Source organism: Ahaetulla prasina, chromosome 3 (assembly GCF_028640845.1).
Source record: "Ahaetulla prasina isolate Xishuangbanna chromosome 3, ASM2864084v1, whole genome shotgun sequence".
In the NCBI taxonomy this organism is placed as follows: domain Eukaryota; kingdom Metazoa; phylum Chordata; class Lepidosauria; order Squamata; family Colubridae; genus Ahaetulla; species Ahaetulla prasina.
The window spans coordinates 77,269,351-77,294,817 of record NC_080541.1 but is presented as its reverse complement, the minus strand read 5'-3'; the positions used below and the strand labels follow the sequence as shown (position 1 = coordinate 77,294,817).

Below are 25,467 nucleotides of genomic sequence, written 5' to 3'. Positions count from 1 at the left end.
GTATGTATAAAACAGGGTGTGTTGAAACCCAGGTGTTAAGTGGTTTTTCTTTCCCCTCCTTTTGTGACTAAACTCATTTTATGCACACAAAAAAGGGGGCAGGAGGCAGTTCTTCAAGCAGTCAACTCAGGACACTCTTAAAGGCATCACTGACAAACAAGCCATCAGGAGCCTCTCCCAACAAGATTTATTCATTTCACCTGGCTGCACAAAAAAGTGGATTGCGCTAGGTGTGAATTAGTTGGAAGGAGGGATTGCCAATGGAATTTTCTTACCGGGACCAAGGAAAAGTTTGGCCTAACCCAGACTTACCACTATTTAACCCTGGCCACATGCCTAGATTTTTTTTTACAATTCTGTAAATCTAAAGACCGATTGAAAGAGACGCCCTGCTCATCTACAGAAATTATGCAAAAGGAAAGGAAAATAAGAGGCCAAAGCCTAAAATAGTACAGGTAGACCTCTCTTACTATGTCACTTAGTAATCATTCAAAGTTATGATGGTCCTGAAAAAAACAACCAATGTCCGCATTTACAATTTTAAAAGTATTCCTCAGTGACAAGATTGCCATTGCAATCAGTACGTGTCCCATGCCTGATCTGTTGTTTTTCTTTTTTCCTGCAAAAAGGAGAGATTAGGAAGAAAGGGATTACATGAGAAAAAGTAGATACTCAATGGGGAATGCACATCAAAAGTAATGTGGTGGCATCAGCAGCTATTCAATGAGGAATACACATCAAAAGGAATATGGTGGCATCAGCGGTCTGAACTACGCTATGTAAAGAATTCAGTGCATTTCTCATTATGTGCTTGCTTACTCTCTTGTATTCCCTTCATCTCTAAACTACCCACACTGCTTGCGGGGAAGGGGTATCATTCTGGCACAGGAAAGATTGCCTACAGAAATTGCATGGGGTTTTTTCTCTTTTCCTCCCTCACAAAGAGATTGCTTAAGCAAGTAGGGAAGGGAGAAAAACAAACAAATCTCTAGGCATTATTTCCTGGGCATGATCCAATTTTTTCATCCTTACCCCCAAAACAGCGGAGAGATTGGAGAGGAAGGGAATACAAAAGAATAAGCAGGCACACAGTGGAGAATATACAGGTTGGGGTATGCATTCCAAAGAGTGGGGGAGTGTAGAAAAGGAAAGCATAGGCAGCCATAGTAATGTGATTCCCACTTAACAGCTGCTTCACTTAACAACAGAGCTGCAGTTTCCAATTGTGGTACCCAGATGAGGATTATCTGTAATCCTTTCACAAGATAAAAGATGGGGCTGGCCAACTTGAATTTGCTGTTGAATTTGCTAGTTGGATTCATACCATACACTAAATCCAGACAAGATTTGTATTGTGATTTCCTGCAATGTCTGAATCACGTCAATCTTCAGCTCATGTTGATTGTCAGACAGAACACAGTTCTTGCCCTTAATCCATTCCATGTGTGTTTTCAACAGCACCTTAATATTCTTGCTATTAAGGATTTCAGAAAACAGATGCTAAAGTTGCCCCCCTTCCCTAAATCGGTCAGCATTTTTAATTACAACTACCAGCTGCTCTAGAACAAATATTCTTCTAGTCTACTAATTTTAATACACAAATGTTACCAGATGTCCTGCCTGGCTGTGCAGACAAATAAAATCTATGCCTTAATTATACTACTCGTCTGAGGAGCTGCCCCAAAGGCCACTGATTTAAATGAAACTTTGAAATAGTTCCCATCTGCCTGTTATACTTCAAATATGAAATCCTGCCTTTTGAGTAAGTTAGCAGCAAAATACTAACCATCAAAAAAGAAAACATTGTTCATTTCACATATTTGCACTATTTAACTTTATTTTGGTGTGCCACCTTTGCAGACAAGTGGAAACATATTTGGATTTATATACATACATACATACATACATACATACATATATATATAAAACCTTTGAAAACACTGAATATTTTGAGGTTTATGTAAACAACTATTTTTAATTTTTAAATCAGAAACAAAATAATGGTGGACAGGAGAGGCATATGTGTAACCATAGAATTAACTATATCTTTAAATATATTAAACTATATTTTTAAAGCCAACATTGCTTGGACAGTATAATATTATACTGCTATACCACTAAATTGCCTGAGGTTGCCCTTGGATTGATCTAATATAGCCAAAGCTCTGGAGGCCAATCTTCCTCTAAGCTAAAGAACAAGTATTACTCCTAAGAGGAAACCACAATCAGCTGCATTTGTCCCCACCCACTTATCCAAAAGAAGATGCCCCCAAGCTAATTCCAAAATGAATTGCTCAATTCTCACTGGTGGGGTAAAAATCCTATCTAAGCTGACATGTAGGTCAGAGCTAGGTGAAAAACATGATTTTTTGGTTGAACCCCATTTCCTGGTTAAAAATTCTCTCCAAAATCTGGCTGAGAGGGGGACATCACAACTGCTTTCAGAGTATTAATATTACAATAAATTAATGTTATATGTGTGCAAAGACACATGGAAAAACATAAAAGGACTGCAGCCACAGAAGTAAGCAAACTGCACTCTTGGGCAACAGATACTTGGGAAGTGATCTTTATTATGACTTACTAGATGTTTACTAGGGTTTCTGCCTATTAAATACCTCAAACTGCATTATAGTATAGAACAGGCTTGCCCTGTGGTTCCATAAGCATTTGCCTCTCTTATTTTAAAAACCCATTTAAAATAGTTTAGAGCAAAGGTTTTACATATTACGTGCCATTTCCTATTTTTTAAAACATTTGTTAAAACACAGAAACCTCCATCTTGACTTGTATTGCCCTTAAACAGGAACACAAAAGAGAGCCTTGATCTATCTAATTCTCCCAAAGGCAACCTTTTGAGGGGAAAAAAGCACATTTTTTTATTAGTCCAAAATCAAATAATTTGTCCCATTCTGTTGTAATTCAAGATTCATACATGATATAAAAGCTGCAAATATTTAACTAATTCCAACTCAAATGATGTTAACATCTACCTCAAATTAAAATTTTAATTATCTCTACACAAAAGTACTATTAAATTTAGAGACCTAAACAGACATAGAAAACTGAGAAGGCACAACAATCAACAGTAAAGTCAAATATTTATCTTTTTGTATTATTTAGTTCCCTTTTGTATAGCTTTTGTAAACTTTTATCTTTTTAATATGTAAACTATCCAAAGTTACCCAGTGATAAGATGGGTGATCAATAAATTAAATAAATAAATTCCACATATTTCAATAGATTTTAAAATGACAACTTTAAAGGAATCCAACATCATCAAAAGATGAATAAAGCACTCATTTCAGCAACCTCACTATAGGCTTAGATGTATTTTACCAATTTGAATTGCACCCTGGGGTAATAATTTATAGTATCTGGAAGCTTATTTTCCACTATAATCTCATACTATTCAAATTTTAACCCTTTTTCTTTATAAAGGTTAAGAATCAGATAATTATCTTTTTTTTTAATGGATAAATCATGGATGTGATCCTACTGAGGAATAGCCTAGGTCTGGCCTTGAGCCCCAGTCTTCTCTCTCAGAGGACATCTGGAGAAAGATCATTTGAGCCTCCTGTTTAGATCTTTCACAGAAAACCTTTCCTCTAAGTACTTGTGGTCAGTGAAAGTAGCCTTTTTGGGAAAACTGTTGCTTTGTCCAGTCAAGGACAATACATCTAGCTAGCAAATCTAGGAATTAAACCAGCCCTCTTAACAAACCTTTATAGAATCATAAAGACCCAGTCCGGTTTTTACCCACCATCTCTGTGTAAATCAGCTTACAAGGGAATTGCACTTTGGGGAAGCAAAATCTGATTTTCATCTAATTAGGCACAGGACTGATTCATTAACTATTCCAGAAGCACATTGTTTCCTCTTTTTCCTCTACTTTATCAACTACAGTGGATATTTAGGATCCATAGTAATAGTATCCTTTGGCTATGTTGGCCTGAAATTCTGAAATGTTATAATGACAAAACATGAGTATATCCACCCAGGGAAAGCAAGGCTGAGCTATGCTAACAATTTAAATTGGTTTCAAAACCACATTCATTATTATCACAGTTTCTTTTTAGGTAACCTTAATGTTTCTAAAGAAATCTATTACAATTTACAGATTTATAACTCTCAGAACTACCATCTTATTTGGGGACAAAGAGGGGAAAAAAGCCACAAGAGTTTAGAAACCCTGAAGTGAGATATTTTTAATGATTTTCAAAGAAAAAATAAAGCTGATAAAAATCAAGTAATATACAGCTAAAGACTAAAGGAAATTCTTATCTCACTGCACGTGTCATGTAACCACTATTTTAAGTAACTTCTGAGGTAATTGTCTACCTGCTGACAGCCATAAAAAAAATAGTTAATGGCAAGTGGGAATCCTAAACTCCTCACAGAATGGAAGCTACTCAAGTGGTCATATTCCAGCTCCAAGCTTGTTCTCTCCCCCACTTCAAGACACTCTATTTTAAAATTCACACTGTAACAATAACACTATAAAATGATGCCTACAGCATGTACACGGCATGTTGGAATGGATTCCTCAGCTTAGCCTCATTGCATGTACGTTGGATAAAACAAACACTGACAGCTTTTTTCCATTTGTAAAGGCCCTATAGCAGCTGTGGTGATCCCACCATAGAGCAATGAATTAAGCCTGAAACCCAGCTGGAACAGAAGCCGCCTTTTGTTTCTTCACAATATAGCAAGACTATCATTGTTAACCTAGGCATTGTTGCAAAAGATTGTAGGGGGGGGGAGAGGGAGGGAGGGAGAGAGAGAGAAAGGGAGGGAGGGAGAGAGAAGAGAGAAGAGAGAGAACCTCCTAGAAAATTAACTCCTATAAGCATTCAAATTCACATGCATGCACGCACACACACACACACCTCTAAACGTATGGCAAATTTCACATATGGATATTTGGAAAGGAAAGGAAAGGCAAATCAAGTTAACTCAGTAAATTCATCAACTGCAAAACACTATGTTATACACCCCCACTAGAGTTAGGTTTTCATATCCAATTTGTTTTGAACTCACATTTTGTAAGAAGAAACTTGAAAATAATGTACTTTTAATATTACTAAGAGGAGGGAAATCTAATCCAAAGAACAACAGGTCATTCGTGCACTAGACTCTGTTTCTGACAAAAATAAAAACCAATCTGAAAGGAACACAGGAAGAAGATTTTGTTTTCCTTTTGGCATGCATGGAAATGAAAGAGCTGAAAGAACCCTAACCCTAAAATAAATAAATAAATGATATAAAATTAAGAGATGGTTGGAGGAAATTACATTACAACAGATAGAATTTAAACCGGAGCTCTTTCTATTAGGAATAATAGACCCAAAAACAGAGAAACCTTTGCAATACATAATATGACACATATTAACGGCAGCAAGGATTACCATTGCAGGGGGGAGATGGGCAAAATAACACACTATCAGAGGAAATAGTGATTGGAAAAATTTTACAATGTGCAGAAATGGATTAAATGGCAATGGAAATTAAGGAACAAGAAGATTTGGACTATTATAGTGTGGAACAAAATGTATAAATGGTTAGAAAAAAGAAATCAAAGTAAGAATTGGGAAAATTAAGTTAATATTACTGAAATACAGAACTATAGGTCACTAATTATTGTTAATCTCATATTGATTATGTAAATAAATGTAAATATATGTATTTAGTAGAAGATTGAATAAAAATAGAGAATATGTATGTCGATACAGAAGGCTGTAAAAATAGCATATATTGTATTGTAATGTATGTCTTGTTTTTTATTGTGCTTTTGTCCCTGTTTTCTTTTTTCTGTTTTTAGAGGTAAAAAGCTCAATAAAAACTATTTTTTTAAAAAAGAAAGAGCTGACAGTTAGTTTAAAAGCAATCGAGAAAAATGCATTAGTTTTTATTTTTCCAAGGGTTTCAGTACTCAGTTTCTAGCCAAGCCGTCAATATTAGAAGCATTATCTTCTCTGTGCTCTAGTATAGCAAATCTCAAGAAATCCACCTATTATTGTGCAGAAGTGGAGGAAAATATATTGGTTGCATGGATTTCTAAGGGCATCAATAGGCTTTATGGAGAGGAGTTATAATTAACTGTTTAAGAGATAGAACTCCATAGTACATACCTGTAAGACAACCCCAACATATCTGGAAGGAAAGGGATAAACACCTCATCCTTCCTCCCACAGGCCACATCTCAACGGCCAAACATCCCCTCTCATAACTGCTTTTCCTCAGAGGAAGCAGCTGTCTTTTTTTGTTTTTTGTTACACACATGTATATTTAATGCACAGTGGGCTTTTAGGTTTTCCAAGACTGAACTGAGGCTTCAGTGTTCACATTAATAAATCTTGCTTGGATTGCCCAAAAGTACTGCTACAAGATTAAGCATTGCTAAAATCAGTTTTAGTTACAGAATGACCAATTAAGAAAGCATTGATATACTAACAAAATGTATATATAACATGATTAATAGATAATCAGTTTGAAAGCATCTAAAGAATCAGCCCAAACAAATTACTCCATGATGAAACTAAATATGCCAAGTCAGACTCATAAAATCTAAATAGGCTGGTTCTTAAAAAAAATCTCAGGCCAAAGTTCAACTGAGCCCTATACAAGTAGCAAAGCAGACTTTCTTTTTTTAGGTTGATACTTTTATTGTTAGACTGGCACTGAGTCTATCCGCAGTGCCCTTCTGATCCCATTCTTTCTTCCAAACTAATAATCTATATGACAACTTAGACGCCAAAGACCAGAAGGAACATTACTAAACACCTTCACATACCTCTGATATATTGCATTTGTTGGGATATTAAACTAGAAACAATTCTGGAAGCCAGTTGTCAGCTGTAAAGCAGAGTTTGCTTATTTATTTCACCATATTAGCTCTTTATGAGATATTTTTTTCTTATTTTCTTTCTGTGCAACTCATATTAAAGGTTATCTGCTGAAAACGGGGATTCAGCACATAATAGTTTCTAATTGCTTCATATGCTCAGATGGTCTTAGTATTTTTCAGTTACTATGCACATTAAATTCACACTTGAAGCTAATGAATATTTGAATAACTCAATGTGAATTTTTCTCAAGTAAGGAAAATGTCCTGAGAGAGCAATCCAATCCATATATGTCCAAAAGCAACTCTCATTTTGTTCATTGGGCTCTATTTTCTAATAAACATTACTGAAGAATGCACTAAATTATTCCCTAAGATGGGAGATAGCTCTGTAGCCTTCCAAATGTACAAGAAATCACTGTACTAGCGGAAGCCTGTGTCAGATGGAAAGAAGTTTAATCCCACATCTAAGAAAACTTGTAATTTGGATCTACTTTTAAATAAACAATAAACTATGGATTGTGGTCAGGATATACAACAGAACTCTTAAAAGAAAACCTTAAAATGTCTGTCCTATTAATTTTTGCTCTAGGAAACTGTCTTAGATGTTCCATTAGTGTTTTTATCTCAGAAATAATTTGGTTTTCCTAAACTAGTCTCAGTGTCCTCCAGATATGCTAGAGAGCAAAATAGCTAATACTGGCTGGGGGAGAAGGAAAATGTATTTCAACACATCTGAAAAGCAGCAAGCTGGACAAAGCTGTCTCAAAGGATAATGGGATAAGAATCACTCACTACAGTATCAACCATGTTGAGTGTTCCAATCAGTGTATATTTCCATTAGTCTTTTATAGCAGACTCTCTTTAGTTTTCCCTGGATTTTTGTACAGAATTAAAAGAAGCCTATATTTGGATGAGAGAATTTCTTATTCATCCCTGTCATCCTTAATCCACATGCATTCCAACAGAACACAAATTAATGCAAGAAAAATAGACTTTTGCAGAAGAAGGGGTCTGATGCTGGATGAAGCAGAATGTTCTATGCAGACAGCTGGCCATCTACTCACACAAGGTTATAAAGATGCTTTAGATGACCACACCAACATTTTCATTTAGTCCTTCCTATATCCATCTAGACATTTTGACCTATAAATCCAAATACCTCCAGATATCATGGCTAATGGTCTATAAATCAAAACATCTGGAGGAATTCATACTGACTAGTCAGGAGTGATGTAAACCAGTACAAACAATATCCTGTTTAATATTTTTGGGGCAGCTCCCAGGCATATGATAGTCAGCTCCTTCCTTCTCATCGACTTGGACGCCCAAAAGTATGCACTTCTCTGATCTCATTTTGCGCTTGATACGAGATTATGAATCATACAATAGAATATCTGTTTAGGGCTTAATATGAAACATGAATGAAACTATTATGGTTTAGAGCCATGGTTTAATGTTATATCTTTATACTACCAACAGTTTATTCAATCTTATGGTTAAACCACAACTTATTGAAGGGACTCTCAACCTGTTTGAGATGTGAGTACACATCATGGGTGCTCTCATAAAGTGACTTATGGTAATAAAACATTTTGTGAAACTGATTGTCTCTGAACTTCTGTAGCTCTCCCTTTCTTTATCTCTTTTTCATCAAATGGACAGATTTTGAAACAAAGCAGCTGCTATCTACCACTGTCCTTCATTTTTATTTTATTTTCTAATAACATTTCAGACCATTGGGAATATAAAGATAGCTTGGAAATAAAAATTATGTTGGAGACTGACGTTCTGTTTTGTATTATGCTACCTTCTTGTTTTTTTAATACAGTTTTTTTTAAAGGATATACAAAAGTCCAGTATTATATAGCAGACTCCAGGAGGGAATCTGCAAGCAAATTAGCATATCTGGACACCATACTGGAGATTTTAGGTTTATTGCAATATACAAATGTATCCAGAAGATATATTCATAAATTACATCAAAACTAAAAATAAACTCCATTATGGCTTAACATAATAACTGTAGTAATCCTCTATTGAATGAGTAAATAAAAGAGGGAAGATCTGAATATCTCCATTGCACCTCCTATAAAAGTAACAATGTAGAGGGGAAATATAAAATATTATAGTGCAAGGAGAAATACAGCTAATTACATAATAGGTAAGGAAACACCCAAGCTGGCTTGTATATGAATGAGTCATTTGATATATTAGGAATACAGAAAAGGTGTAAACTGAAATAATGCCAAATAAGCCAAAGATATTGACTTCTTTTTTCTTCTGAAGCAGCTGAAAAGAAAATATTTCTGCCTCTATTCAGTTCATTGATAAAAAATAAACAACCTACTGTGCCTTGCCACAACACTTTTATCTTCTTTAGAAGAATACAGGCACACCAACTATACCTACTTACACATTACAGTATAATAAAGATTACAGAAAAAGTTTTCGGTTGAAGAGTTTAATTAAATATCAGAAAAATACATTTGTGTTCTTTTTTAGTAACACAGTTGGAGAAGTTTGGTCGGTTTGATTTATATTGAATAAAAAGTAAAATATTAAAGTTATTTCATTGTATTTAGTTATTTCAATGTATTTTATTTATTTATTTATTTATTTATTAATTAAATTTCTAGACCGCCCTTCTCCCGAAGGACTCAGGGCGGTGTACAGCCTTATATACTTATATACTTTCAAAGAATATCAGCTATGAATCCAAATGCTTCTGTATCTCCAATACAGGCTCCACTTTTTCTTTTTATCAAAAGCCATGCTGGAGAAATCCTTGAATTTCCAAAACACCACTCAATGTCATCAAGAGCTTTAAAAGTCCCAGAACAAGTATATATCACTCTTCCAGGAGAAATGCTAGAATGATAAAAAGTGAGGTTTACACAATCACTTTGTCTTTCAAGAAATCCATTTGGTTTATCGTTTTCTATAGTCTCTGAATTCTTTTATCAGGACTCAAAACTACATTTGCAAGCAAAGACTTCAATTCATCTATGACTCAGATCCTAAATTACTGAACTCTCCTGCTGGTATCATGCTGTGCACTAAACTTATTTGCTTTTAACCTGTTTCTGCCATTCATTAATCTCTGTGTAAGATGATGAACTAAAGACTATGGTTTATTATTATTGGTTTAAACAGATTCCACAAGACAAAAATAATCTTGGTTTAAGCCTGTTTTTTTATCCCACAAAGTTCAGCTAACTTTACCTATGTAGATGTCCTATTAAGATACTCCTGCCTGGTTAGATTCCTGATCATACAAAAGGAAAAGCAACTCTCCTTTGTGCTAGAATTTAATCAGGCAACATTTGGTCTTTCATTTGCTGTGAGAGTATACCAAAATCTGAAGCAAAATTTGACTCTCGTTTCTTTTTTGCCCACCACTGTAGCGATAAAACATCCTAGCCAAAAAGATTTTGTCCAATCAACATCAGATAAATTCATACATGCTGAAAGTCACTAGCAGGCAAAAAAGGAAAAAGCCCAACGTTTAGTATAATCAGTTGAAACAATAGTGCCTTCGTGCATCATTTGTAAGTAAATTCTACTAATTTCAACAAGACTTACTTCAAGACTATGGCTACTAGGTCGGGACTGTAAAATTACCGATGACCACTAAGAAGCAGGGAAGGAGCTGAGCAGTGGTGAAATCCAATTTTTTTACCACCAGTTCTGTGGGTGTGGCTTGGTGGCTGTGGGGTGGCTTGGTGGGCATGGCAGGGGAAGGATACTGCAAAATCCCCATTCTCTCCCCACTCCTGGGGGAAGGATATTGCAAAATCTCCATTCCCACCCCACTCTGGGGCCAGGCAGAGGTGGTATTTGCCGGTTCTCCAAACTACTCAAAATTTCCGCTACCAGTTCTTCAGAACCTGTCAGAACCTGCTGGATTTCACCCCTGGAGCTGAGTCTTCTGGACTTCTTTGATACCATTTAAGGTTCATCTGGATTTTTGCAGCATCAGTCCTAAAGCCTTATTCATAACACATACTATGATTTACTGCTGTAACCTTAGGGCTACACTGTAAATCATTAAATAAGAATTTGGTCCGTATTTCAGTTGTGTTTGCATGATTTCCAATACTAACATTGCTAATATATTTGCAAAAACAAGCTCAGGTGGGCCCTTTCTGCTGGAAAGAGTGGGGCAGGCAGAAATGGCTCCTTAGTGATAATGGAGTTAAATCATCATTTAGGTTTTGCGCAAATCACGAACTATAAGCTATAATAAATCTTGAGGACAATTCTTAATTCTTTTTTCCTGATATTCCTTATATCCATTGTGGAACTGGATAACACGGTAAGCTAAAAAATATTAAAGTAAAGGTAATACTAAAAGGTAAAATGTTGCTATATGCAGCCTTATTAACTTGATTTTTTTAGCCTTGACTGTTATGAGAACACAACCTCTAGATCACAAAAACTATTTTAACAGACTTAGGTTTTGGTTTGGCGGCATACCATTATGATTTACAAAATATGGATTACAACTTAATACAATGTGTGAACCCAAACTGTGATTTATGGAATAAACCATGTTTATAACAAATCATTAGGCTTCCAAAGGAAAAAAAAATCTTCAGACAACTCTGAACATAAATTATGAAAAATAATCTTCAGATAACAAATACAATGTAGATTCCCCTCCTAATTAACAATTCATATCATTTGTTGTAATTATTAGCCAAACAAAAACATACTTAACAAGTCATGGATCTGTTAAATCATCTTCAAAACAATCAGAATGGATCACTTATCTGAGTCAGATTTTCTAGTAAAACATGGCTCAAATTTCCTGATACAAATATCAGCATCCAATTTTTTTTTCATCAACCATAGTTCAACAAAGTTAATTGTCTTGGCACATGCCCCAGGGTTGTTTGCTATTCTTCTTAGCACAAAACCTATACTTCCAGAGCCAAACTCAATAAATGATGTAACTCAGAACCAAATATATAAAAATCTTTATTATAACTGTCAATCTCTTAATAGATTTCAGTTCCAAATTGTCCAACACTTCCACAAATGTATAATCCTACAAAATAGCAGTTCTTAGGCAAAACACGTGCATTTAAGTGCATTTAAACCACTCATGAAATGTACAACTAAATAGAATGCAGCAGATTTTTATTCAATTTTTATTTTTATAACAAGGAGGAATTGCTAGCAAATGCCTACCATTTTCAAGGCTCCCGACAAAAAATTAAGTTCATGTTTGAACTTCTGATTACTTAAAAAAACAGAATGGGGAAACACTCTATCTTTGTAAATTAGAAAATGTAAGCTATGTTTATTTTTAATCAGATGTTTAAATTTCAGTAAAAACAGTAGGATTTACTTCCAAATAAGCATGCTTAAGTATCAGCTGCACATCTTTAAATACATTTTGAAAGCCTACATTATGTTAGAATGCCTGCAAGGTTTATTGAAATTCTATCTATTTTATTTATAATCAACCTTCAGTGTCAGTTCACAGACTATCCAGTCCTACAATCTGTTTTTCATATAATATACAGGATGCACATAATAACTAAAGTAATAATAAGCAGAGGAAAATCATAATAGAAATGTATAGAAAATCAAGTTTGGGGATTTTTAAATCTCAGAAATCTAATCTATAGGATCTAAAATGCTTTGGAAGAAAGAAATGTTTTCATTTAATACTCAGAAAATCCTGGCTTAAAATCCAGTATATTTGGGAAATATAACCAAAGGCCAATACACTGGAACACAGCATCTTCACCTGCCAACCTGGAGACATTTCTTGCTCTTTGAGAATTTCCAAGGTAGTGAGCCATTTCATAAATCCATTAGTTTGGCATGCTTGCAATTTCAACTCCCCATGCAAAATTAATGATTTTGTCATTGTTAACATCCACAAAGAACAGCACCTTATCAAATTGCCACACTACAGGAGTACATAGTCAGTGGGGCCCACACCATTACTTGATAATAGCTTTTTCTCATCTAGCACCCTTAGAAACTCTCATTTGGGCATTTGCTTGAACTGTATGGATATGAAAGTCAATAAAGATTGAAACCCTACCCTTCATTCTCTAATTTCCATGTGTCAGACTCTCTAGGTCAGGGATGTCAAACTCATGTCGTCACGTTACATTTCGTAACTTTTCCCAGTTCGCTAAACCGGGTGTGACCTGCGGGCCACAGGTTTGGCAGCCGTGCTCTAGGTAGATCAGACCCTGAAATCAATTCAAGGATAAAACTCCTTTTGTTGAGATTGGCTACAATAACAGAACCTTGCAACTGATTGTGCTGTACCTTCCCCTCCCTCTCATGGCTCAGTGTATTAGGGAGGTATCTTTATTTGGCTGATCTGGACTTCAGTCCCTTGCCCAAGCACCAACTTCTGCATATCTCCATCAAAGTCATTTTCCCTACTCTCCGTATCATGTCAGGACATATAAAGAATCATTATGCTTGTTTTTTCTTGAAGATAATCACAGATTTCTTTCCCCATTATGCAACACTAATAAACCAGGATGCAATGATTGCTATCTATAGCAATTAAATTTGTGATGTGACTTTGGTCAGCCTAGCCAAACTCACAGGATTAATGTTGTGGAAAAAGCAGCAAAAATGTTTTATGCGGCATGTGGATCTCCTATATGGAAAACAGGCTAGGGATGTAACAAATAAATAAATGAAAGAAATTAAATCCATGAGATAAAACAAAATATACATAGGTATATAGGTAGCTTTTATATTTTAGGTATATAAAATCTGAACAGCTCTTAACAAAATTTGGTCAAGTTCTTGGTCAAACTAATGGCTCTCTTTGTCCTACTCAAGATGTCACTGTCACAATTTATGGACCTGGCTGTGTGTGGCAATGCTTGCCCTTGCATTATAGATAATTTTCAGATAACTAAAGGCCAGGAACTATTAGCTTTCCCAGAGTTTCATAAGGAAATCATGAAATCAAGTTAAATTTTCTCATTTCTAAAGTCTCTTGGGTTTTACTAATTTCTTTATTGGAACCATACTGTATGACAGAACTGTTTAAGGAAAAAAACACACCCCAGCATTTTTCACTTCCTTGTAATATTCTCTACCAGAACTGCAAAGTTAGTAAGTTGTTTCTTATCCATGAGCTGAGAAAAGAAACACTTGAGAATTAAGTCATCTCTGAAAAGTATTTCTCATGCATCCGTGCAACTAAGCTTGCATCAGAGATGCATAAGAAATAGCAGCAATTTCAAAGACTTCAATTACTCTCCTGAGCAAAATCACAACTTCACCAGGATGTGATACAAACGGAGAGCCATGCTCCCTTGGGAAAATCAGAAATCCCAAACAGAGATGCAGCACCAGCCTAAATGCAATTAGCCCTTCAAGCTTCCCAACAGACAAGAGTGACATGCAGTTGCTGCCAGCACTAACCAGCAGACTCTGACATAAATCCCTATCCATTCCTCACCAGTTTTTTTTTCCCACCAAAAAAATGTCTATGCCACAAGCCATTTCTTATATGTTTTTATATGTTTCTTATATACAGAAACATATAAAAAGCAAAGCATTTTAAAAAGCACCTAAACAAAAAGTTTATTTAGAGGACTAAATGAACTTATGAACCTTTTCTGATTCTTGCAATCCATAATTCAATTTCTATCCACATTAACTGTGATCTGGGAACTAGGTTAGATTAAAAATAGTCAGGATGATAAGATATTCATACTCATGAATTTATTGTTACTCCGATAGCAATTTGCCATCTTCCACATTAATTGTTTCCTTCAACAGAATCAGGAGCTGATACCTATGTTAAATTGAATGGTCAATGTGTAACATTGTTCGTCACACATAAAAATCTAAAACTCAGTGATTTGGGTATCCTTTTAATTCTGGTTCATGAAACACGCTTCCAAAAACTGCCAAATTGCTCCTGGAACACCCTCATTTAAAGAAGGTTCAGCATGGTCCAGAGGCAGAAATATGGAGTTCCTAAAACATTGTTTTTCTTAAATCTCTGAATTCTATATAACTCTAAAGGTAAAGGTTCCCCTCGCACATATGTGTTAGTCATTCCTGACTCTAGGGGGCGGTGCTCAGCTCCGTTTCAAAGCCAAAGAACCAGCACTGTCCAAAGATGTCTCTGTGGTCATGTGGCTGCCATGACTCAATACCAAAGGCACACAAAATGCTGTTACCTTCCCACCAAAGGTGGTCCCTATTTTTCTACTTGCATTTTTATGTGCTTTCGAACTGCTAGGTTGGCAGAAGCTGGGACAAGTCACGGGAGCTCACCCTGTTGCACAGCACTAGGGATTCGAACCGCCGAACTGCCAACCTTTCGATCGACAAGCTCATCGCCTTAGCCACTGAGTGACTGCGTCCCTATTATATAACTCTAGTGAGATATAAAAAAAGAGATTGCTACTTCAAATTCATCTAAACTATGTCCCATTGAGTATGGTAGGTAAGTACTTTAAAGTAAGTACTTTAAGTACTGTTAGTGGTGCAGAAATTCTTTTTGAAGATTTATAAAACTATTTGTAAAAACTCACCAAATTTTGGATATTTGATTGAATATATACAGTATATCCACTGTTACTGAAAATGTAACTGGAAATTATCATGGAATTATGAAAAAATGCAATCCATGTTTTACTATTGCAGAAACATAAGTCCTGGACAATTTCATTAGAAAAAAAAATACTAATTTTCCCTTTATTAGAGGTTTCCCCTTAGGCGTCAATTAAATATTGATTAACTACTGTACTTTTCAAATAATTGTTTAGCATATCAAATATGGCTATTTAAACTTGTCATTCAATCTATCAGAGATATGTTTTATGAAATTCCTGCAATCATTTGTTTTTTATCTATATATTCTTTGATTAATACTGAGTTTAATCCCATTTTATCCTTAATATTATGAAAGCGACTGATTTTTTTTTTAATTTGCATTTATATCCCGCCCTTCTCCGAAGACTCAGGGCGGCTTACACTATGTTAGCAATAGTCTTCATCCTATTTGTATATTTATATATAAAGTCAACTTATTGCCCCCAACAATCTGGGTCCTCATTTTACTTACCTTATAAAGGATGGAAGGCTGAGTCAACCTTGGGCCTGGTGGGACTAGAACCTGCAGTAATTGCAGGCAGCTGTGTTAATAACAGACTGTCTTATCAGTCTGAGCCACAGAGGCCCATAGAGTTCCCCAGAGTTAAGTGGGGAAAATGTAATTGCTGCAAGACCACTTAAAAAATGTAGATTTTTTTAGCCAAATCATCCAACATAATCCTTAAGAAATGTATGCACACAACTTTTGATTTGTATTGGGAAAGTTAAAGCAATTCCCAGAAAGCTGTGGATCAATGAAATAGTTATATCCCAGAGACTCAGTTCCTTCAGAGGGAGAGCTGCTGAATTTTAGCCCCCCCACACAGCTTCCAAGAACCCTTAAGGGGAAAAAATTAATGTAATTATATAAATGTGAATTGTGACAAAGTGAACATGGTTACATAATTAGCTTGGTCCCCCTACCACCAGATTTTATTCCATAATGTATCAAATAAGCTTGACTACACTTAAGCAAATAGCTCAGATGCCAACCGAAGCAAAACCATTCTATTCTGCCAAAGATTAAATGACTACAGAATATAGCCTAGCTCCATCAAAAATATATTCCAAAACAACTTAGGGGGCCACATGACAAACTTTTTAATTAGAAAAAAAAAGAATGCTTGTATACATGTTAATGCCCAAATTATGTTAGTGGAGGCTTTCTGATACTTGAATTATACTTTAATCAAATTTCCTCCTTGAGGAAGTTTCAGTGGAGGAGGATATTTATTATTATATGATATTCAAAGATCACATTTGAATAAAGAGATTTCCCTCCAAGTATTATTACTTCAGTTATCCCGCCCTATTACAAAACATAGAAGCAGTTTACAGCGCTGTTTATTAAGATATATAAAACATCACACAACTCCATGCAATTCTATAGATCAATATAATTCCCAACTATTTAGAACAAGACCACTATTTGTGCCTGTGGTAATAACTACAATTTCATTTAAAATGCATACTAACATTAAACACAGGAATTATGTAACAACTTTCAAAGTCTCTGGATGAATTGTGGTACTCTCCGCATAGCTGTGCTTTCCAATTTCTGCATCAGCAGGAAATATGATTTTCATTTGATAAAACAATTTAAGTATATTCTAGCATCATCTTCCTACATTATTAGTCCCCAATATATCATATTTCCAGTTTCAAACCTATACTTGATATCAACTTCACAGTACAAAGTACAATCCAACCAGCAACAAAAACAATACATTAATTCTACAAACATTAATTTTCCCCATCACTAAATTCTTCCACTGAGAGTGTAACCAGATGACTGCATATGCTCAATTTGCAAACTGGTTACACAAGAATATTATGACATTTTATAGGCAGGGTTGCAATCTAGTTTACATATAAGTCCAATCATATGTGGACAATATGTTCTCTGAGTACTTTTGACATCAAATTCCTCAGTCATTCCTTCTTGATGAAAAAAAAAGCTTCTTCCAACTACTCTTAACAAAAACACTTTATCTTTTGACTGAAAAGAGCAATTTTCAGGGCAATTGTGGTAATTTTGAACAAAATATTAAGCATTTGTGAAACAAAACAGATTACTGAGGAGGAAGGCTTCAATTGAGGCCAAAGCCATGCAAGAAAAGAGAATATACAATAATTAACAGGTGTGGCCATCCTTGGAATCCAAATATACCTCATTAAACTTCAGACAATACATTTAACTATTATTAAAACGTATTACAAATTTCTCTTCTTTGTGGCTTCATTTGTGACATAACGATCCCATGTATTTATCATGCAGCATCAGATGTGTGTCAACTCTTAGCAATTACTACTCGAACCTTATTTCTCTAATCAGGATGATCTGTTCTTGTTTTAGCCTGGTGAACTGTGCAAACCCATCCCAAATGTTTCATTGCGCTACACATACACCCTCAAAAAAAGCCCACAGTTAAATTGAGTGGATCATATAACCCCTACTGCAGGGCACCAGGGGAAAAAAATAAAGAAAAAGACAAGCTCATTTTTTAAGTACCAGAACACACTTTATATGCAAGGACACGGGAAATGTGTGACTATGTTTTTGCAAAACAACTGGGGCATACAGAAAAGCAATCATCTTTCTTCCTTCAGGAAAAAAAGTTCCTTTCATGGTGAAGGTGTCTGCAAAAGAGGAAGCAGTTTAACCTGAGCAGGTCAGCCAGCCAGAAGGGCACCACTCTTTCCTCGTGGGAAAGCAAGGGCGCCAAGAGATGGAAGGAAGCACACCAGAGCTATGCAAATACTTGCTACACCTGTCCGCCTAGCTAGCTAGAGGCCTAATCGGTACCATGCTGCACCGCCGCTTCTTTTTTCCAAACAGGTAGCCCCTTTCACAACCCGTTTCTCACGCACACACACGCAGTACCCAGTCTACACGACCCGCCTCGGGAGTGTGACGTCACAGAAGAGTGGGCGGAGACTTGGAACTTGAGACTAAGATTCCATCGCGACCAGCCAGGCCCTTCCCTTTGTGACGTCAGAAGATCAACAAAAACTTGGCCCCGGCTAAATGGCCTGGAACCAAGGAACTCGCGTTGACATTCCGCTTTAACCTGTTGCTGGCGCTGTGTGGAGGATGCATTAAACCACCACATGTAGTTTAGTTGCAAAGCGGCAGGAGGGTCCAAAATAAGCAGCCATACTTGCGATCGCCAGTCACTGCAATGGCAGAAACAGGCCACCTATTCTTAACCTTTCTCGCAACCTGCCCCCCTCCCCGCCTATTATTTTTTTTCAACTTGACGAACTTGTACGAACACCGAAGACTCCTCCAGCAGAGATCCGGAGTCACGCAAGAAGAGTGACACCCCTTCCGATTTTTTTCCCCTTCAATAAACTGCGTGAGCAGAATTGCATTGTTCACTCGTGCAGACCTAGAATAGCTTAAAACAGGTTTTTGGCGGGTGTGTGTGTGTGTATTTTAACGCTCCAGATTCCCCACCCCCTTTCTGCTTTGTTTCAGTACACGGGAAACATGCGCAGCCAACATGTTTAATAGATTTTCTACATAAACACTTCTCTTGACAAAATACTTTCAAGTACCGTACTTCGGAATCTCAATTCCTCTGCAATGCGGTCCTATTTTTAATTCAGACTGTGATGGAAAAAAGCTTGAAATTCCCTTTTATTAGCTGGCCTCTCTTTCTCCTAAATTCGTTTCAAAACTGCTAAAAATACTCCATTATGACTTTATGAAGTGTTTATTGAAAACAAAGAGGAAGGGTTTAGAAAATGATCCATCCCCATTTCTAATACACAAGAGGCCTCACAAGAGAATACAACTTTGTGCCAGTTGTAACAGTTTCGTTTAACACCTGCCTGTTCAATATTCAATATTTCGAGTCTTTAAAAAAGAAAAGGACTACAGTATATTAGTTTAATCTACTCTGTTGCTACAAACTTGGTTAATTTGCCATCTCAATCAAATCGTATATGGAGCAAAGGACAAACTCAACATCATAACAATTTCTGTCCGGTTATAAGATCATACATTTTCAATTTTTAATATACCATTTCTACTATTAAAGGTGTTTCTCTGGAAGCATAAAAATCAGTCAAATGCAGAGCCATTTTTGCTACCAACATCATCAATGCTACCAGGCCTTGCAAGTATATTTTTGGTAACATGATGCCCAACTGGGTTGGTTTCTACAGGCAAATCCAGTAAAGCAAACGATCATACAGGCTAGTTGATAGATTATAAAATTAAACTCGCGGAAACTAGACATTAAATTTCAAGTTTACCCTAACGTCGTATAGTAAGATGCCACTTCAAACCGCTACATAGGTTACAACAATGTGATTATTTGCATACAAAGTGAAATCTGCTTGAAAAAGCAGTTTAGCTGCATTATCAATAGCACCCCCCACCCCAGCCCCGGGTCTTTCATCTTTTAAAACTCGATTATGACTGTGTAATTTGAGATCAATACATTTATTCACTTGAGGTATCGCGACCCAAATCTGATTTCTAAACCAGCTTTTTTCAAATAAAAGAGCTTTTGAATTTCACCTCCATTCCCAACGAATGGAATAGCCAACATTTCTAGGCATTCTTTAAAGCCATCGTTAACTTGACATTCACGGACATTTCCAGAAACCAAAGAGACAAATGGTATACGGTACAACCACTTACATATTTCTTTTGAATTATATTCCTCTTGGGTCTTCCTTTGCTCATTCTGATATCCGGATTCTGATTGCAAATGGGGACAATTGCTTCATGAATTAAAAGCCGCAACCGATTTTGAGGGGGGGGATCCTTTTTGTTTGTTTGTTTGTTTCTTGTTTATAGTGGTTTCTTGTAATCCGATTTTCTTCGCACACAATGCAATTCTCCGTGCAATAAATCCAAAATAGGTTGGGTTGCGAGGTCAAACAGAAGAAAAAAGCCAAATCCAAAGCAAAGCACCAAAAAAATATCACTTTAGAGAAACATTCATAATGGAAATTTTACACCCTATACACAAAAAGACACCCTTGTTGTCCCCCTTTTCTCTTTTTCAAGCACCAAAGCGATCTGTAGGCCTGTAGTGTCCGAGATGTAGTTTACATCTTGAAAAAGATGGGAGAAAGGATTAAAAGGGCATTTTTTTTTTGTAATGTTGGAAGTCACGTTTCAAGTGCTGCAGCAGACAACTCGAGCAGCAGCGAAGGCTGCACACATTGATTGTACGAGTCGCCTCTTCTTCAGTTCCCACACACACACATATACCGAGACAAACACAGAGACAACTAATCAGGGCGGCTTTCCAGCAGCAACTTTAAGTGGCCCAATTCCTTAAAAATATTATGTTATGAAGAGAGACAGGCAGGCAAGCAGACAAACCGGGGGGGGGAGGAAAGGGGGTAAAGAAGGACTTAGGGCTTAGCCTCAATTCTTAACGTGATACCAGCCGCAAAAAAAAAAGGAGAGCGATCACTCTCTATGCATCTCCGCAGCTACAGCCCAAAGGATCCCGGTGTAGCTGCAGTTTAAGGAACCCAGGGCAGTTAATCTCCTTTCGCCCCGGCACACGCACTCCTGGTGGCTGCCCCAGCCGGAGGCACCAAGTCCAGCTCCCGGAGCCCAGCGAGGAATCCTGGCGAAAGAATTTGAGGACAATCCCTGGGTCCACGACACGCTCTGTCGCCAGCTCTTCTCCTTTCTGTGTCTGCAAAGCTCTTTAATTGTCCTCCTTTGCCCTCCCCACCTTGCCTGGCGAGCAAACGCAGCTTCGTCCGGCTACATCTCCCGCTATCATTGAGGGCAAAAGGCGACTGGGCGAGCGATCGGGCTACCCTGCGACTCAACCTCGCATGCAGCAGGAAGAAGAGAAAGGAGCAGCTTCGCGCCGTGCTTAGAATCGTCCTTGCTCTCTGGGAAAGTTGCAGCCAGCCTTAGACAAAATGGCTTACAATGAAACTACAGATCCCAAGCTGCACAAGGCGCGCAGCTGCATCAGCGGCGCTCTGATTGGACGCCGGGATTGTCCTCGAGGCACCTTTCTTCCACCTGCCCCGCCCCTTGGGGGGGGAGGTTTGCCATCCTGGGCTTCAGCGGAGGCGGCTTTTTACGCCAGCCTTGTCAGCTTGTTCGCTCCGTGGTGCGTTTGCGGCGGCGGCAGCAGCAGCAGCAGCAGCGATGGCTCATAGCTTCGGTGTGGGGGGAGAGAGAGTGCGGGAGAGAGGAGTCAAGCCGAGTTTTGTGCCTCTCTCTCCGTTGCCTACCGCTGTTTATGTGCGATTCAGGAAAACAGGATCCTCTTTGGCGGAAAAAAACGGGGGGGGGAGTTGAAGGGGCTCGCCATCAGAGCGGAGCCTCGTGTTTAAAAGCAAGACATTGGCAGGAGATGGGGTTGACATTACCTGTGGCTGTGGAAAGGGGCGGGGGTCCTCATTGGTCTGGGTGGTGGGTTAGGGAGATCTTTCTATTATTGCTGAATGGAAAGGGGGGGGGGAAATCCAAGGGCAAAAATGGTGCAGGTGGCCAATGGAAAAGGTCTCCACATTTATCTGATTATTATGAGGAGAGAGCAAGGAGGAAGATTCTACCAAGGCTGGAGGCGCTCCCAATTGAGACGGAACCGTAGTGGGAAATTTGTAATCTGAATATACATGTTGTTATTGACTCGGGACTAAGCTCTGCCTCCTCCCTCCTAGCCAAGGGCACTTACTCTCAAGTAGGAGCTCCTGGGATCAAGCGTATAATTGGAGCCGAAGAGACGCAGTTGAAAGAAACGACTTGGAGAGAAAAATCGTTTGTAAGAGAAGATCAGGACAGGAAAGGAAAGGAGCTTCTCTTAGATTTGGGCATTTTCCTTTGAAAAGCACGGATTCGTTAATTTTGTAACAATGACGGTAGCTATAGAAAAAAAAATAATTTAGGTAAATTATAAACTGGGCAGAAAATACTTCTTGCTGGTTGCTAAGCAGTCCCACTCTGCTTTCCACCCAGTGTCACCTCAGGACAGTGAGCCTGGTTTGTCGAAAACTTGCTGAACATGTCTCCAAGGTATTTTAAGGTCATTTCCCTCCCCCCCTGTCCTTTCTCTAATACTGGAGGGAAACACGGCTGCACCAGATTACTTTTAGCCTGCATATAGCACCAGCCAGACTGGTGGGAAAGGGCATATTATAATGACGTTACTTCCATGTAACTTCTCTTAAGCATTTTCTCTGTTATACTGCCAGATTTAACATGTTGCATAATAGCAGACTCTGATTAAAAATAAACAAATAGCAGGGTTCTTGAAAGCAAAGATATTTTAATACATGCAACAGAATTTAGTGAGGAAATAATTATAGTCTCTTCCTTTTTCCCCTCCAACTGTGGTAAATTCTATCTTTGTGCACCAGTTAATTTTTATTTATAGGTCATGTTCAGTTAAATCCTGTGTCCTAGTTCTTTCCCTCCAGTCAATAAACTAAACCAATTGTTTAAATCTCCCTGGCTGAATTCAATGGGACTTAATACAAGAACATTTTGGAAGAGTTACATCATACCATTAAAACAGCTACAGCCTGTTAAATATGTAATTAATTTATTTTTAAAGAAATCAAGAATGAGGGAACTGCTGGCCCTACAAATGTTGATGAACTGTAATCCAAGCATCATAGTCAATGGTGACAGATGCTAAGAAGTATAATTCAGATCTCTATCTCTGAAAAATGTTGAAAACCAAGTATTAAATCTTTCAAGTAAATGAATGTAGCCAAGAGAAATAACAGCCCTGGTGAGTGTATCTCCCATCCTGAAAATCCAAGATATTGGGTGTGTTCAATTCTTCAGAGAACTGAGCTTCAAGGATTATACATGGTCTATATATTTTCCCTGAAAGTTAACTTATGTTTGAGGGATAGAAAAGCTGTGATACTGATTTTTATAAATCATAATCTAAAGTCATACTAAAATATATACATGTTTAAAGTATCCTTATAAATATTAATCAGAATAGAGCTGGAAGGAACCTTGGAGGTTTTCTAGTCCAACCCTTGCTCAAGCAGGAGACCCTATACCATTTCAGACAAGTGGCTGTCCAGTCTCTTCTTAAAAACCTCCAGTGATGAAGCACCCACAACTTCTGAAGGCAAGTTGTTTCACTGGTTAATTATCCTCACAGTTAGAAAGTTTCTCTTTAATTCCAGGTTGCTTCTCTCCTTGATTAGTTTCCATTCATTGTTTCTCAATTAGCTGCAAAGGCTACAAAAATAGAAAACTAACCAAGGTAACTGAAAACCTTTGGGGGAAGTTTTTGATTTGGAGTCTATAAAGGAAGAGCCAAACAAACTTTTGTAGGGATATAATTCCTCTACTTTAGTTGTACAACAAAGATGGTCTTGCCATGTATCACTAGACTTCAGACAGAGGGCAGGCACCAACTGGGACTTCAAAGGGAGATCTTATCACATGGTTAATTCATAGAAAAACAGGCATTCCTTAAGGCATTAAAGGCCTTGACTAGTTGAGGGTTGAGCTTGGATTACTTAAGGATTTTAAGAGCTGTCCATATTGTCAAAAGAAAGGCTCCTTCGAAGCTGCCGATTTAATGAACAAATCCATACAAGCCTTCTTTTCAACATTTATGATGGTTTATCTTCCTCCAGAATTTTGGTTTTTCTTTTGATTTTACTTCCAGGCTTAGTTTTCACTCCTGGTATTTCTTGACGGTCATCAGTCCAAGTACTAACGAGTCTGATCTTTCTTTCCTTTTTGAGATGAAGTTTGGTAGCTGCCACATACAGATAGCCCTCAACTTATAACAGTTCGTTTAAAGTTACAACAGCACTGAAAAATGTGACTTATAACCGTTTTTCATACCCTACGACCTTTGCAGCATCCCCATGATCATGTGATTAAAATTCAGATGCTTGGCAACTGGTTCATATTTATGACCGTTGCAGTGTCCCCAGGGTTACATGGTTACCAGATTCACTTAATAAGCGGGTTATTAACTTATCAACTGCAGTGATTTACTTAGCAACTGTGGCAAGAAAAGTTGTAAAATGGGGCAAAACGCAGTTAAACATGTCTCACTTAACATAAAATTTTGGCTCCATTGTGGACATAAATGGGGACTACCTATAGTCATGTTCAATGGGTTCACAACCCAATTGATATAGACTCATAGCAAACATTCAGTCTGCAGTTATGTCATCTGTTTGAATTTCTATAGCAGTGTCGGCAAACCTATGGCGCATGTGCCGAAGCGGTACGTGAAACCATCCCGCGATGAATGTGCAGCCTTGCCAGCTCGTCTTCCACATTCCTGTGCTCAAACATGCGCCAGTCAGCTGGCTGTTGCACACGCAGGAGTGGTGGACTCCAGAAGAGTGGCGTTCCGGCACACATGCAGGCCGGCACCTGACCTTCCGGGTTGACATTGTGCGCATGCGTGATGGCCAGCTGTTCGTCGGGCGTGCTTCCATGCCGGTATTTGGGTGTTTGGGTTCCGGCTCGCACATGCGCGATGGACCACTGCTCTTCCGGGTATCCCACACGCACAAAGGCCATTGGGGCCACACATACCTCACGGGATGGTTTCGCATGCCACTTCCGGCACTCAGGCCAGCACGCGGGAACGCCAAAGTTTCGCTGACACTGTTCTATAGTGTGATGATGAGGATATTGTTCTGGAAAGGGCCTGCTCATCCACTAATATGCTGGCAAGTTATGTATGTTGCAAGAATTAGTCCCAAATGCAGTTCAGCCAAATTGAAGCCTCGGGCCAATCTTATCTGGTCACAGAAATGCATTGTATCCAGCCTGGTTAGCACCTGGAAGAAAGACTACCAGGAAATACCAGGAATGTGAATTAAATTGGGAAGGGAAGATCACATCTATACTGTCGCTAAGGGAAATACACATGTAACCAATTACTTGCTGGGAATCAAATTATAGACAAAGGCTTCATGATATTTACTCTTAGGTTACTAACTGGGGTTGGTCACTAGGACTTTATTTGCCTCAGAGAGCTGTGGAGCTGTGAGAAAATAAAAGGAGAGAATGCAATGGCCATTGT

At 37.8% G+C, this 25,467-nt stretch overlaps 1 protein-coding gene across 2 annotated transcripts in view; it reads right to left on the bottom strand.

Moving 5' to 3' along the window:
• Positions 1-21,375, bottom strand: part of JARID2 (jumonji and AT-rich interaction domain containing 2) — a 230,110-nt gene extending 208,735 nt beyond the window's left edge. For both annotated transcript variants that reach the window (XR_009154628.1, XM_058178520.1), the window contains exon 1: positions 20,103-21,375. Coding sequence is in view for 1 of the 2 variants with exons in the window: in XM_058178520.1 (XP_058034503.1) it covers positions 20,103-20,147 (45 nt within the window). In the remaining variant the exon portion in view is untranslated. The remainder of the gene's footprint in view (positions 1-20,102) is intronic.
• Between the last annotated feature and the right edge of the window lie 4,092 nt (positions 21,376-25,467).